The sequence below is a fragment of the Hippocampus guttulatus genome, chromosome 1, assembly GCF_054856545.1.
Source record: "Hippocampus guttulatus isolate MCC_2025c chromosome 1, RoL_Hgut_1.0, whole genome shotgun sequence".
Classification (NCBI taxonomy): domain Eukaryota; kingdom Metazoa; phylum Chordata; class Actinopteri; order Syngnathiformes; family Syngnathidae; genus Hippocampus; species Hippocampus guttulatus.
The window spans coordinates 12,049,771-12,066,278 of NC_141261.1; the positions used below are offsets into that span (position 1 = coordinate 12,049,771).

Consider the following 16,508-nt stretch of genomic DNA (forward strand, 5'->3'; position numbering starts at 1 on the left):
TGTTTGTTTTGACATATCATGTCAGACTTGCCGTCACGATGATGAGAATTCGATCCAGAGATGTTGGACATCTTTGGCCCACCCACCCACACACAAAATACTTATAATTTGTAAGTCTTGTAATGTGTATGCACTTTGAGCGTTCACTAAATAATTCACAATATCAAGATTTCACAGTCAGTTGAGAGGTCCTCCTCCTTCACTTCATACGGATCGATTAAAGTCATCAAATACAGTTTCGACTGTCGATCTTAACCTTCTGCGCACGTCATCTTTACAGACGACAGGGCCGAGGATGAGTCGGACATTTTCAATGACAAAATAACATTGGATGGAAACAGAAGTCTTTGAAGATAACGGGACTGGCTGACAGACGCTGTACTCTTGACCCGTGTGCCCACGTGAACCTGTGACATCGCAATTTTTTTTCCCACTTTTACCCTCCACGAAATGCAACGAAGCACACAGTGTGATAGAGAAATCTACGAACAAAATTGTATCATGTTTAAAGTTTCGGTTAATTTGGGCATGTCTAGACATACTCAGCGCAGAGGTGTCGGCCGTTTAGGCGGAGGGCCTTTCCTGAGTAATCACGTTAAAGCAAGGGGGGCGAAGGCTAAATTCAATCACAGAGTGGGAATAAACAAATTGGGAACAAAGAGTCGTTGAATACCAAAAGACAGTTTGGGAACAGCTGTCGCGCCCAGGTGGACATTAGTCATCAGCGAAGTCTGTGACTTGTGTATTCGGGTAAATCAGATCATTACCGGGGGGCGCGGGGTGCAAATCTCGGGGGCAGTGTCTTTCTTGTATTTTGCAATAAAAGTTCGAACCGGCGGAGAGGGAGGCGAGTGTGATCGCGGAGCAACTAACCGTCGTTCGCTCTCAGAGATCCGCTCCCGCCGATATTGAAGACAATTTTCCTGTGTGCCGAGTCATTTCTTTAACTTTGTCCGAGAAAATCTCTGACACAGTGTCAAAGAAACTGACCTGGGTCAAGCTGTATGTTTGTGTGTATGTGCTTGTGTGTGTGTGTGTGTGTGTGTCAGGGTCAGAGGACACTCAAGAATCCCCACATGTACCCACACACACCGAAACACACACATGCAGTGACGGTGTGTGTGGTACCTGACCCCTAACCTCGATCAAAGACAATTTGTGCCGTAGCAGCAGCAGCAGCTTTCACGACACATCGTGTGTTTGGACCCTGTGGGAGGGTCTTGACATTTCCATCTTCACTCGCAGAGGTCTCGACTCACACTTTCCAGCCTCTTTCACTCAGGAAACACATAATCTCTCGACCCGTAGATGTAAAACCGTAGTTTTGTCAAGTATCTTATGATACAAAACTTGTTTGTTAATTAAAATGGGATAGCTTGAAAGTCATGGACGTAAACAGCTTCAATGTTTCAGACGGGAAATCTTTTGTCATTGGTTCTCATATGTAAATGAGTGTTGGTGCTCTACCTGGTGTAAAAATGGTTAAATTGCAGTTTGAATGAAGAATGAATAGTTGATTTTCAGTTATATATCTGCTCGTGGCTCTGGTGGATAACACCAGCTGTTCAAATTCCTGATGGCCACTCCGCCCCCGGATGTGATGCCCCGCCCCCTAAAAAATTGTATCGCCTATCGTATAGGCGAAAAATATATTCAACTGTATAGGCCGTATACAGTTGAATATATTTTTCGGTTTAAGCCTTTTGATCCAACGAAGGCGATGTTTCCAGAATTTATCCTCTCCAATGCTCTGTAGTCACCTAACTGACGCTAATGCAGTAGTAAAGTCACATTTACTGTAAATAGTCGTATGTGTTAAAAAGACTGCCAAGAGCAATCCAAACTGCTCTCTGCATCATCCTCAGATGCTTTTTCCACGCCGCTTTCTCCAGGAATCAGCCCCACGAGGAGCCTCGTAAACATGCCAGACCTCTACTGGTGTCCAGTGCACTGCTTTTTGCTGTCCTCTGGTGCTCAATGTTTGCTACTCCTCCGCTAGAAGGAGCCAGGCGCTTGGACCGCATCCTATGGCATTAGCGGCGCAAATGTGACTTTTTCAGAGAACAGTAGTTCGGTTCAACAGAAAAATGTACAAATGATAAATCGGATTCAACTAATACACTGTACCGAAGTACAGTCATTGATGATTCCGTGGTTAATTTTCCCGACTTTCATGCAGGCCACGTGATTTGAGTTCCAACTCAGGGGTGGTAGGATTCTGTATGTGAAAGATTTTCCTGTCTTCCTAATTGACTGGTGACCAGTCAAGGGAAGTGGTCTGCCTTTTGACTGAAGTCATCTGAAGTCGCAATCGGATAAGCGGTATAGTACGTGAATGGAGTGAAGGATTTTAATACGTTAAGATGGCCCGACAGACGGGCATCGAGGGCTCAGTTGAATGTGTGTGACAGTGTTGCACACCTCTTAGTTGACGGAATGCATTAAGTACAAGTAATAAGACTTGCAACTGGCTGACTGAACCAAAACCGAACCATGTCACTCCTTCGGCAACAATTCCTTCACACGTCCAATTATCATTATTCATTTGAGTTGAGTTGATGCAGAAGCCAAATGGTTACACATCATTGGATTGAATGGCCTTTCGGAATGAGCTTTCTCAAGTTTCTTTGATACCTGGCCAAGTCGATGATGAAACCTGACAACAATAGGCACACGGTGAGAACCAGACCACGATGTAGGCATTAAGAGATTACTGTTTCCCTCGCACAGTTCAGCGTGTCACGCAGGTGCCAATTCACAGACCAATTCATTCAACAGTGCCAATTCATCGACGCTGATGTACTTTGCCGTAGCAGTGATCTAGTGATTGGAAGGATGATGCCCACGTCACTGGTCCCCTCCCACATCCTGATAGAGAGGAGGCCACAAACGGGTTACACATTCATCAATTGGCATTTGCATTTAAGCACGTCAAAAGACAATTTCTTAACTCTGTTGCAGCAAATAAATACCGGTATCACTCAACGCCGCATTCACAGTAGACCTCAGCACTGTCCTGGGTGGAACCGGACTCTCGCCATAAGTCAGCTGCATAGGCTCCAGCCCCTCCTGTAACCTTGAAAAGCATAAGCAAAATAGATAGTGAATGGATGGATGGCATTTTGTTTATATGCAAACCTCAAATTGCCCTCATAAATCACTTGACTGTACATTTTTTTTCTTGCTGCGACAAACCCATACATCAAAATACTTGACTGAGTGGTGCACTGCAATAGACTTTGATGTATTCGTTGTCTCACTCAGAGGCTTTTTCTCTCATTTGTCTGAACAATTAAATATAGCCGGAGGCACCACTGACGCTGTGTTTCACAACTCTGACAATGCAACCAAACAAGATTTGGGATTCAACACAATGCTCAGCCATTGCTTTTAAGAGCTTTCCGCTCGTTCGCCACCAGATAAAACAGAAGTGGTCACTGGAGAGGTAACGGCTTAGACGCAATCTGTGCTAGTCAAGGCAGCTTTATTACAGTATATAGCCTCATATATTCAATTTACATTTAAAAATATTTCAAAACCAAGAACCTCAAGATATTTAAATACAAAAAAACTCATGTAGTTTTTTATGCCTCGGATTACGACCGAAAATCGGTTCTTGAACAAACTGAGCGCACTTGAATGCACCACTTGACTCCTCTCGCCTTTCTTACACGAGGAAGTGACGCTTCCTCGGGTAGACGAGGAAGTGATGCTTCCTCGTATCGCTTTCCATTGTGAGCAGACGTGTACAATAACCTTTTTTTTTTTTTTTTTTTTTTTTAAAGAGCGTGGTTTCGATTTTCGAACAATTCGATTTTCATACAGCCTTCTGGAACGGATTATGGACGAAAACTGAGGTTTGACTGTATTAAAAAACAAATGCTTCAAAAGAGTTCAAACATAAATATGTGGGAAAAAAAAGATGTAGTTTATAATCAGGATGGAAAAACATTCACATGTGGGGCTGACTTCATTTCTTTCGGCAGCGAATTCCATTTTTGTGTAGCATAACGGCTAAATGCTACTTCAACATGTTTGCTTTCAAGACTGGGCTCCATGAATTGACCCGAATCAGCAGACATCAGAGTCTTACTAGGTTTATATTCCAATTACATTTAACCATATTTTCCAATAACTTAAACCATACGCTAAATTGTAGACCAGTAGTAGAATTTTAAAGCCTGTTCCATAGATGACTGGGAACCAGTGTAAAGACTTTAGAACTGGAGTATAACAAAAAGAAGATGTTTTGTGCTTAAAAGACCTGCATATGTGTGCACGTGCTTGCAGGTAGCACTGTACAGCCCGGAAGCAGACGACTGTGAAAGTCCCGGCAGCCTGAGCAACAGTCTCTCTGAGCAGAGCATGACATCTGTCAACCTGAACAACATGAACTCTACTGTGAGCAGTGGCAACAGCTTGCACAGCTACACACCGGTAAGACATTATTATTTTGTCAAGAATTCTTTGACATTCCTTGCTGCAAAATAGCATTTCTACGTACAGTATTTTCTGCCGATTTGGTTCAAGCATACAAATTTGGATGCTTGGTCAGTCAGTGCAGCCACCATTTCCCACTCCCTGTACTGGCTGAGTGTTACAGTACCGTATTTTCCGCACTAAAAGGCGCACTGGATTATGAGGCGCGCCTTCAATGAATGACCTATTTTGGGGTTTTTTTTCATATATTGGATGCACCACATTATAAGATGCAATCTACAATGCATCCACTAGATGGAGCTATGCTCAAGGAAACGCCAACAGAACGATCAGATGTCAGTAAAAAAGTAATAAAGCAGCGACACAGTTCAGTTAACCAACAGCGCCTTATAACATTGACTCGTTAACTTTGAGCTCTCTTGCCGCTGCTCTATTTCCGTGTTCAACTGCATAACCCGATCGCCTTAAGTTTGAACTCTATGTTGTAAGCATGTCTCTAGCAAGGAGCCATTTTGGGGGGTCGACATATTACCGTAATAACCATACACAAGGCGCATCAGATTTTAAGGCGCGCTGTGAGCTTTTAACAAAATGGAAGGCTTTTAGGTGTGCCTTTTAGTGTGGAAAATATATACATAGTATACTGTACAGTATTTGTGATGTCTGCCCCTCCAAAGTACTTGGTAAATCTCCATGTACAGCACTTTGTATGCAGCGAGGGCTGTTTGAAAGTGCTCTATAAATACTGTTGACTTGACTTGACTTGACTTGACTAAATAAAATATAAACCTCAAGTCCAAAAAACTTTTTTATTCCAAAGTAGGTATAAAAAACTTTAGTAGCTCTAAAGAAGAATATCTGTTCATTGCGTTTGCCTTCTGATAGTCACAAACCTATTTAGCATCTACCCCCGCTCAGCTCCCACCTGCATGAGCAAAGGTCAGCACAATTTCATCTATCTTATTAACCTCTCATTTCAAGAGGCCGTCTTTTGTTTTCCACTACCCCTCCACCCTGTTGCCTTCCAACGCCGTCATTTCACACCTCATCTGTGGTCCGGCTGGACGGGCTCGGGGGTTAGTTGGGCCTCATTACCTGTTGTAGGTGATCCCCCCTCCTGACTGACTGTGATTACTGATGGCAGAAAGCTTGCAGACAACGATGTACTTGATGGAAAGTCCGCCATTATTGGCTGGAGGCGGAATGCGAGGCGGATGCGTCATACTAAGTGGGTTTCAAATTGAAAAGGGATAAAAGCAGAGTGCTTTTGTAGAAGGGTGGATTTTGCGGAAGATGACAGCTTGGATGAGGGGAGTAAGGGAAGACAGTCTACATTCAGAAGAAATGCCCATTTTTTTTGGAACCAGTGAAATTCAGCTCTTTGCAGGGGATAGGGGCCAATCCATGCCACAAATAGCGAAAACTCATGAATAATTGACACTTCACCACAAAATGGTGACAAAGCATTTAAAACAGAGGCTCAGATTAGATACACAAAGAATACTCAGCAAGTATCAACACCATGCACCTAGCTAGGTGCTAGCATGTATACGATCATGAGCCCGATCCCCCATTAGTGGTGGTTTACTACATAATTTTCTAAAAATTTATGAATCTATTAAGTAACAGTTGTGCGTCATTTGTTCCACTGTCTCCCACAGGTTAGCAGTCACTCCGAGCCTTCGTCCCAGTCCCTGAGTCTTCAGCAGCCCACCCAGCCCACGCGGCCTCCCCCTCCTCCTGCGCAACCCCAGTACGCTCTGCCCGTGCCAGAGTCACGGGACAAGCACATCTGCTTCTCGGACTTCGAGGACCTGAGCGCATCCTTCCGAAGCCTGTACAAGTGTGTCTTTGAGCAGCCGTTCTCGCAGCAAGGTGGGTGTTAGCCTTGTTTTGGACTCCACTTTATCCGCTCGTGTTTGCCTGTCGGACGTCTGCTCTTAGGCTGGTTCACAGGGGCCAAAATCGCCGCATGTTAGGCTTCCTGCCCATAATTAACTGTCAAGCTTAAGCTCTCGCAATTGATGTGCAACTTTAATATTGCTTTCACAGCACGGGAAGCGTTGCTGCATTAACCTCCCAGCACACGCTATCCCTGCCTCTATTGTATTTTAATAAACAAACAATCTGCTGTTCCGCATATCTGCATTTTACGGCCCGCTCAGTCAAACGAGCCGAGGCAATTAAGAGCGAAGAATTCATCGGAAGGCAAGAAAAAGACAAACACATCTGCAGCTTTGATAGAAGCTAATTAGATTGCTTCTAAAGTTTGTGAAGCATCTCGCTAATTGCTTCCTGAAGCTTTCAGGTCACACGGCCTCCTCCCACTTGGGCCTTCCTTGCATCCCACTCTCGCTCTCTGCATTTCCTCCAGAGGCATGAATCCTCTTGTTCCGAGGACAGTAATGCACCTCGCTGGATTTGCGACGAGGTTTCCATCCATTTGGGGTCTGAAATGCGTATGAAGAAAAGCTACCATGATGATTTTGATAGAGCACCTCAAATGATAGATATGATCAAGATGATTGATTCGGAAGCTACCAAGGTGGGAACTTGCATTACATCTGGGAATTTGAGACTTGTTAAAGTGCTCCCAGTGGGTCTGGTAATCTACCTCTGGTGTTAGGGACTATTTTTTAGCTTTTAAATGCATAAAAGTATGACACTAATGTGTTTATTGCATGAAGACTTTTTCACTTTGTTAATAACTTTTCATTAAAAAAATCTCTCTCTCTCTCTCTCTCTCTCTCTCTCTCTCTCTCTCTCTCTGCTACATGCATCACTAAGTGTGCATTTTTGAACTTCAAGCATCACTATTTCATTCACAGATACATATGAAATTATAAATATAGTTAAGTACTGTATTAAAAGAAAATATACTGTTTTTACTGTACATGGCTTGGCGGCTGCGTGGCAGCTTGCCGGGCTTTGCTATCTTAAAATTCAGAAATACATTTTTGCGTGTTTGAAAGCTCATGTGCATTTTAATCTGCATTTTTATGGGCATGAGTACTGTCATTTTGGAATGGACAAAGGTATATTTATGTTGGTATCATTGTCTCATACATTCCAATATGTTTGAAAGCCTAGTTAGAGTGCCCAGTGGGCAAGTTCTTCATTTGAATTTCATTCGACAAAGTGTTGGAAATTTATCGATATTTAGGGTGATAAAATTTTTTTGTTCATTTTGGAATTTCAAATATGGTTCTAAGCAAAATGTGGACAAAAGGGTTTGCAGACAGCGGTGTCTACGGCAGACCATAACTCCAATGTATGATCGAAGACATTAATTGTATCTATCAAATCCACTGTTAAATTTAAAAAAGGCATTTATTTGATCTTGAAAGCCGGATAATGAAGACACAAAACCGTGCTGTCAGAATACACACCACGAAGGGTTTGGTAGTAAAAAAAAGAAGAAAATGGATCAAAGGACATTGAAGCGACAAGCGAGTTGGCAGAGAGCAAAGGGGATAAAAGAGTGGATAAAACAAAAACACTTTTATAGGCAGGTAAAAGTAAAATGACTCTCTGCTGACAGCCGGGAACGTTCCCACTTGAGGAGTCGTCACACTCCTCATGAACTGGCGGTCACAAAGAAAAGAGCCGCCGTCCTCTTGTTTCACTTCAGTGATCTTTGACGACGTCTGAGCCGTGCAGTTCCAACACAACTGCCATCAGCTCGCTGCAATGGGTGAGAATGTCAGTCGACAACAGGTCGGCAAGGTTATGTGCAGCGCATGTGCCAAGTGAGTCACGTTTACACAGTTGGACTCTCAGCACTATGTATAAAAAAACATTTTGACGAAAAGGGCAGGCAGTGGGGGAGCTTTCTTGCCCCGCTGAGACATTTGCTGCAGGGTACACCTTAGATCAGGGGTATCAAACTCATTTTTGTCACAGGCTCCATTGTAGTGACCATTTCTCATGGAGGGCCGTTATGACTGTGAAAACATATAAAGAAGTCACGAATGATGCTTCATTCAACGATTGTTTAAGTTGGTGTAATGAGGGGCTTGGTAACAAGAAAATGCTGACAATTTCTCACTTATTTATTACATATGATAAGTTGACATTTTGCTACAGATTTTAGCAATCATCTTAGAAGTTGACATGTTTGATTTGCTTTGGCGGGCCACATAAAATGATGTGGTGGGCCAGATCTGGCCCCGGGCCTTCGGTTTGACACCAGCAGAAGTGGGAAATAGTGTGCTTGACAATATTGTCCATAGCGGTTGTGGAAGGCATCTACATTATCGGAATTTTGATAGCAGGTATCCTGCTGCTTGGTGTTAGCAGTTTCCTGATCTATCGCAAAATTCAGCCGGTGGGGGCAGCTTCTTTGGAAGGAAATAAACTGAATGCCGACATGGAAAATGTGGTGCGGGTGATCAACACTCAGACTCATGTGTTAACCGAACTCAACCGCAAAGTTGGAATCACTTCGCAAAACGGAAAAGCCCCGGAGAAGTTGTACCATCCTGGAAAATTGATTGACTGATTGATCATGAATTCGGCAGATTGATGCCATGGAGAGAGTCACATGCTAAAAGACATTCAAGGCTGTCTGAATTTGGAGACGGCCTGTTCCCAAAACAATTGTTATCTGGACTTATCCCTGGATGGAAAAAAACCACACGGACGCGAGTATTCCTATCTCCTCCTCTCTATAACTCCTCCCTGAGCCTGTGACTGATGAGTTCTTGGCCTTGCGCTGCAGGTGCAATGTCAACGTCCTCGCTGGATTCCTATTCACTCTGCCCCCTCCCCCGTGCCACAGCTGGAGAGACTTGAGTGTACCTACTGTGTGCAGCTCGTTTCACAGATTGTGATGCTCACCCCCCCCCCCCCCCCCCACCCTCCTCCCCTCCCTTCATTGCATGTTAAATCTCGTGAATTGTTGGACTGTGTTTTTAAATGTACCCTACATGGGCAGAGGTTATGAACAGTAGCAGATTAAATGTGATCATTCTTTTATAATTTGTGACTGTGGCTTGTATTTGTGTTCATCGTTGTTCAGTATTCATTGAGTAATTAAGGGAAAAAGAAAAGTTGAACAAATAATCTTGAATGGCCCAGAGTGGTGCACGTGGCCCCACCTAATTTGGATCTAAACCAAATTGGACACAATTCATCTCCTTACTATGCGAAGAATACCGGAGACCCTCATTTTCATCCATTATTGTCTGCTTCCAAGTGATGCAAACAATGCAAAGTTGTTTTCTCTGTTTCCCACCGTAGCATTTTGAATAATTGGCCGAGCTAGTATTGTGCTCTTGAAAAACATACGCAGTCATTGCACTTCCCCCATTGTGCGCCTTCAACATATTTTTGACAATTATTTCCACCCCTGATTCGATTATATTTATTTTATTCCAACTAGCAATGTGGATGTCTTGAGACATCAGTGCCATGCTGCCCCCGATTGAATATCTCAATAGAGACTCTATTTTAGTGTTCATTTGTGATTGGCCATGAATTGGAACAATACATTTCAAGGTGCTGGTGATGTCTTCCCGGTTAATGTTGTGTCGTGTTCCTAACAGCTTTGATGGTTATGCCCGGGGACTCGAACCATCCGACTCGGACAGCCTGCTCTTATCAGCACTCACCGGGCACAGGGAATGGCGGCGGGGGCAGCACAGCGGGTGGCAGCCACCATCATCAACACAACCATCACCACGCCCACCACCCTCAGCATCACCTGTCCACCCATGGCCAGCACCCATCTCTCTCCCATCAGGCTCACAGTGGACAGAGCTGCCCCGCGACAGGTGAGATAGGTTGATCTGTCTGTCTGTCACCAACCGGAAAGTACAAAAATAAGCAAACGTGATACAGTGAAACTCCTCTACAACGAAATCATGTTTGCAGCAAGAAATTTTTCACAATGGGGTTTTTCACTGTAGCAAATTTGATCTAAGATGTAAACACACGCACACACACACACACACACGTATGTGTACATGCACACACAAACGTATGTGTCCTCTTTATTTTTATTCCAATAGTGCATAAGTATGAGCATACACTTATTTGACACTTCATATAGTCAGTGTAGAAAGAAAAAAAGGGAAAGAAATTGCGAAATTTACGATCTGCATTCACTTTCACTTACATCAATTACTTGGATAATGTCTTTTATTTTGCTTCTTCCGTCTTTCATTTTGATCACTTTTACCCCCTCTTCCAGCGTCGGAGCGCTTCTTGTCTTAGCTGCTTGACATCCAAAGGTCCGTTTTGTAGCCATTTTAGCAATGCAACCTTCTTGCTGCGTCTGAAACAAACAATAGCAAATACTTCCTGGACTACTGCGCATGCGTAAACCAGTGTGGTGGTTGCTGCTGCCATTTCTGAATGAAGCAGTAGAGGGCGCTGTTGGATTAGACTTCGTTGTAGTGAATCTCGTCACGAGGCAAGAGCAGAGAAAAAGATCTCGTATAACGCAACAGAGGGTTTTTTTCGTTGTATGGGGGCAGGAAAGTGGGAATGGTGTTAATGCACAAATTTTTTTTCACACTAGGGGGTATTTTCACCCATGTCGGTTTCGTTGTAGAGGAGTTTCACTGTATTAGCGTAGTGCGGCTGCTGTGCCGCCTTAGTTGTGGATTTTGTGGTATGATACGCGCTCGCCGCTTTTTTTCATGCTGCCCCCCTTGAATAAAATTCATCTCCTCATTCTGGTCCTCATGCAGTGGGTTCTGTTTGCGCATTTGGGTCCTGTATGAGTGCGTAATGCTCGTGAGAAAAAAAAAAAAAAAAAAACTCTGCTCCAAAAGTATACATTAGACGCAATACAAGCAAGTCTATTTAGAGAGGAGACATGCATGAAGTCAACTGTCCCCCAACCCGGCTGGGCAAAATGCAATTGCACACGGCTGCTTTTCAATTTTGATTAAGAAGACTGTTTCGCATCTTTCAGAGAGAAAGAAAAATGAACTGGAACTGCTCTGCGGAGCTTCTTTCTCTCCTTCATCTCTTTTTTCCTGATTCTAGTAAGAGCAACCCTTCCTGCCAGTGCACCTTAACCTGTAATGTTTCATATTTAATCTATAGCGTTGCCAATCAATGCCAAGCAGTAATTCAACCCTTATTCCAATGCCACCGTGTGGTTCATATTATCGCTGTGTCTTTCTGCATGGCTTCATTGCTTTTAGATTGCACTCCTCCCTCTGTCACATCTCACAGCGACTCATACAACCAGTTTGACTGAGGATTTCACCAACGCGTTTCTTTCACATATCGTTCCTGCTCTTGTGCTTTGCCTCATTCTGTGCATGTTTGTGCGCATGTGTGTGTTATCAATAAAGCTCTTTGACAGGCAATTATTCATACGCGATATTTGATTCTCCGTTTGTGATTCTCTCCTCCAAGCTGAGGATGAAAATGAGATATCCATCCGTCTTTTCTATGAGGCCTGAGCATCTATTGTTTTGTTTATGCTGGTTGGAAGCTGCTTCACCTCTTTAATTTGCACAAAGGCACAGAGCTATGACTGGAATATTTCTGTGTGGAGCTGCGCCTTCTTGTGGTTTACTCTGGAACAGATGTTAGGGCAGGACTGTTAAATTCGTCCATCCAGCTTCAAAATGTTCTAATTAGGGCAGTGGCTCTTACCCTTGTTAAAGGTACCGAACTCAAACCAGTTCATTCATCGAACCCTTCATTCGTGAAAAATAAAAATCTGATTTTTTTTTTTTACAAATTCAAGGCATAAAAACATATATATTAAAAACAGAAAAAAACCTAAATAAAATTTCAAGCCATAAGTATAAGTTTTTGTAACTGTGCACAAAATTAACCAGCCAGTGATGGTCAAGAGGGTGTGTCATAACTAATTGACATGTTGAGTCGGGTGTGTCTGAACCTCCATGGCAGAGGCTCCGGCGAACCCCTGAGACTGATTCACCGAATCCCTAGAGTCCGATCGAGGTTAAGGACCGTTGCATTAGGGTCGCACGAAAGCTGGAATCAATCCCATCTGATTTTGGACTAAAGGCAGGGTACATCCTGGATTAGTCACCAGTCCACCACAGGGCTTATCTAGACACCCAACTGGTTACCCTCATATTCACATGGATTGACAATTTACAGTTTTAATAAAGTTCTTGGAGCATATTGAGAAAATATATTGAGTAGATTAGCTTTTTTGATTTATTTCTGATAAATTTTAAAATCTTCCCAAAATTGTGAAAAAAAAAGATGATGATCAATGTTTTCTATGGAAAACAATGGGTGGAATATAGGGTGTAAAAAAATAAGCAAATAGCTCCCCAAAATATCGAAAAAAAACTGGAGGAAAAAAATCTACGAAAATACACAAATGGTGAGCCGCAAATATGCGGGTGTCCACTGTCATAATATTTTGAAGATGTAATATAATTTGGCAGTCCAGTGGTTAGCGCGTCGACCTCACAGTGCAGAGGTACCCTGTGTGGAGTTTGCATGTTCTCCCCGGGCCTGCATGGGTTTTCTACGGGTACTCCGTTTTCCTCCCACATTCCAAAAACAAGCATGGCAGGTTGAGTGGGCACTCCAAGTTGTCCCGAGGTGTGAGTGTGAGCACGGATGGTTGTTCAACTCTGTGTGCCCTGCGATTGGCTGGCAACCGGTTCAGGGTGTCCCCCGCCTACTGCCCGAAGTCAGCTGGGATAGGCTCCAGCACCCCCCACGACCCTTGTGAGGATAAAGCGGATCAGAAAATGGATGGATGGGTAAAATACTTTTTTAACGTCGCCTTTCTTCCAGGCATGACTTCAGATTGGTACCCAAACCTGGACTGGCTGAAGGAAAGCTGCCGCATCGCCACCAGCTACAATTGGGCCGATGTAGACCTCTCTCCATTTCATGGTAAACACTCGCGCAAAGAGGAACATTCAGTCGGGTATGGGGAGAAATAGAACGGCATACCAGCCAAACTACCGTTATCGCTTCCACTCTCCAACGTGCTTTGACTTCAAATTTCATCAGCAGAATTATTCAACTTCTTTCTCTTCGCCAAGTCACATATCATTTTTTATCCAAATCAGTGACATTGGATAAATTCCCGCAGCATCCCTGATGACCTCTCTCAGCACGAGCTTCAAACTTGAGCTCCAAATGTTTTGCTGACTCATGATGAATATTTTCCCTGAAATTTTGCTTCATCTCCAAATGCTATATCCTACCTTTGGTGAGTTCACCTTGACAACAATAGTCACTTACTGCATCCGCATTTAGAATGGAGCCACTTCTTATGAATCTCATTAGTTATTGTGATTATACTTTGATGGTGTTTCCTCATAGTCTGGCTCTCGAGGCACAATATTATAACAATGTAATGGCGCTGGCCTAATCAAGGTTATTATGCTGCGTCTGAGAGGTTGCTACCTCATGTTCACACACACACGCACACGCACACACACACACACACACACACTAATTCCACTTCTCTTTCGCTCTCTCATTCGTGCGATCTAACTAATCTAATTAGGGTCGTCTGAGTAACAGCCTCTTATCCTGGTCAGTGCACAAAGCCGGCATGATTGGATGATGACAGCTGGTCCCATAACACCCATGCAGCCTCCCTCCATCATCGTTCTCGCTCTCTCGCTCTCTCTCTCTCTCTCTCTCTCTTCCCCCCCTCTCCTGTTGCACTTGAACTCTCTCTCTCTCTCTCTCTCTTCCCCCCCTCTCCTGTTGCACTTGAACCCACTCACACAACCTTTCCGCCATCCGGCAAGCCTACATGGAACTGAACTTTGAATTGATCTTGTGGTATTTCCAGAGCGACATCTTGCCCTTGTAAACCTTAGCAGTTTAGTCGCTAATATCTAGCCGGCAGCCACTAGTTAAAAGTCACAATCAATTGTGTCATCTTTGGATCAGTCATATTTGCAAGTAGCATGGATGCTAACGTCCTATGTAGGATCGTAACTTAAAACATGATTGTTTACATTATAAGGGGTATTTTATTATTCCTGATTGGTCCATTTCTTAATAGTTCACTGTGCTATTTTATTTTACTCTACATTTGATGTGCAGTAGAATCACACTGAAATGAATGGTCTTGAAAAGTTGAATTACTCTATAATTATTTTTGTTGTCAGTAGCAGTGCTTTAAAACTAGCAATGAAAAAAGGTTTGCCGGTCCACGAACAGCATGGACCTGTCTCAACTGGTCCGTGACACAAAAAAGGTTGGGGACCACTGTTCTAAACTGTCCCGAGGTGTGATTGGGAATGTGAATGGTTGTTCGTCGATGTGTGCCCTGCGATTGGCTGGCAAGAACTGGGAGAACATGCAAATTCTACACGGGAAGGACGGAAGTGAGATTCGAACCTCACCTTCTCTCCCTCTCTGTCCGTCTGAGGCAGGCCTGAAGGAGAGCATGCGACAAGCCGATCTTAACAACTGGTCCCTGGATGCCTCTCAGATAGCTGACCTGTGTTCGTCCGTCAACCAGTTCTTCACGGCCACGGGCGTCATCCCCGCACGGGGCGCCGCCCTCTCCCAACCTCAGGTCGCACACCCAGCGGCGCCCAGGGCGCCGCAGCACCCAGCTCAGCCGCACGGCGCCATGCAACCCAAGGCCAGCCAGCACAATCAACACGCTCAACTCCTTCGAACAGGTCAGTCTTCTGTCACACATCACACCTGACACTTTTCTCCAGCCGTTCCAGCATGCCCGTGCACGCTTCTTCACCTCTTTTGCACACTCTCCATTGCTCTGGACAGTTGACCCCAAGTACTGGAAATCCTCCACCTTCTTTATCTCGTCTCCCAATAACCTCACTCTTGTACTTGGGTCCCTCTCATTTACACACATGTACTCCATTTTGCCGCGATTGACCTTCACACAGGTGAGGACTCAAAATTGTCCAATGGCGTGTGAATGCTTCTTAGGTGCCCAGTCCAGTGTGTGCCGTGTCTCTCGCCCAACACTCAACAAGGAGTGGACTAAATCTCACCCATGGCCCAAATGAAGACAAGCGAATGATTGGATAGATAATTTCACTCTGTTTTAAAATGCACCTGTGCCACATTGATAATAGTTTGGGATTTTTCATTAGTTGTTTTTTCTTTTTTTTGGACTTTTTTTTCTACTTTGTTTTTTATTCAGTTAGTTTGAATTTGCTTTTAGAGTTGATTTGACCACGTTTTTAATTGATTCAAAAATGCTTTGTAATAGCTTAGTTTGCATTAGTTTATATATATACAGGTATACATACATATATATATATATATATATATATATATATATAATAGGGTTTTTTTTGTGGTTTATTCGAAAGCAAACTATGACCATCTGCGGTGGACAGCAACTCTCAATTGTACTTACTGCATGTATGTACTGTATTTCGTTGTGGGATACAGTTACTCGAACGAGAGACATACTGTTGTCGAGTATTGCATCGAGAAGGGAGTTGAAAAGGGAAAAGCGTGCCTTGAGCAGGCTTAATTAAATCGCTGCTCTTTCACGTGTGACAATGGACGAGAAGGCAGGATGCCGTTTTACGATGCTCACAGGAGTTGAGGCCACGAAGCTGAATCACGCTTACCGTCTTGCTGTGCCATTGTACCTGTCTTACACATTCACCAGGGAGTGGTGGCCGTTACTCAGTGTTGACTGCTGGGAATTTATAGCCGCCAAATCCTTCAACAAAGACAACACGTGTGTGTCTGTGCAAATTGGTCTACTAATGCCCAGTAAGTGTTAGACATTGGCCCTTTTTTTCTACATTCTCCCACAGGGAACATGTACATGGACTCCAGACAGAACGTTCCATCACTGATGGGCCCACCTGGATACCCCCACATGCCCCCCATTAGCAGCACGGTTCCCACCATGACGGTGGACTCCTCCATCACACTCTTACCAGGTATGTGTCGGCCTTCATGCTGGTATTACATAGTTATGAGGAATAAGATAACTTAAATTCTGCAAATGGTGACTGACTATAAAAAAAAGGGGTCGGGAAAGTATTGCCCAGGGGTCACTTAGAACCTGTTCTATTCTTTCATCCGGGCCATTAAGCATTAACATAATATAGTTGAGTAATATTGTAATTGATATTGTAATATAGCCA

The 16,508-nt window shown here is 43.8% G+C and overlaps 1 protein-coding gene across 1 annotated transcript in view; it reads left to right on the forward strand.

Moving 5' to 3' along the window:
- LOC147210397 (forkhead box protein J3-like) overlaps positions 1–16,508 on the forward strand; it is a 63,046-nt gene that overhangs the window by 42,639 nt on the left and 3,899 nt on the right. The window contains exons 6-11 of the mRNA XM_086109972.1: positions 4,291–4,437; positions 6,102–6,315; positions 9,987–10,214; positions 13,189–13,290; positions 14,796–15,050; positions 16,173–16,301. Coding sequence (XP_085966098.1) covers positions 4,291–4,437; positions 6,102–6,315; positions 9,987–10,214; positions 13,189–13,290; positions 14,796–15,050; positions 16,173–16,301 — 1,075 coding nt within the window. The remainder of the gene's footprint in view (positions 1–4,290; positions 4,438–6,101; positions 6,316–9,986; positions 10,215–13,188; positions 13,291–14,795; positions 15,051–16,172; positions 16,302–16,508) is intronic.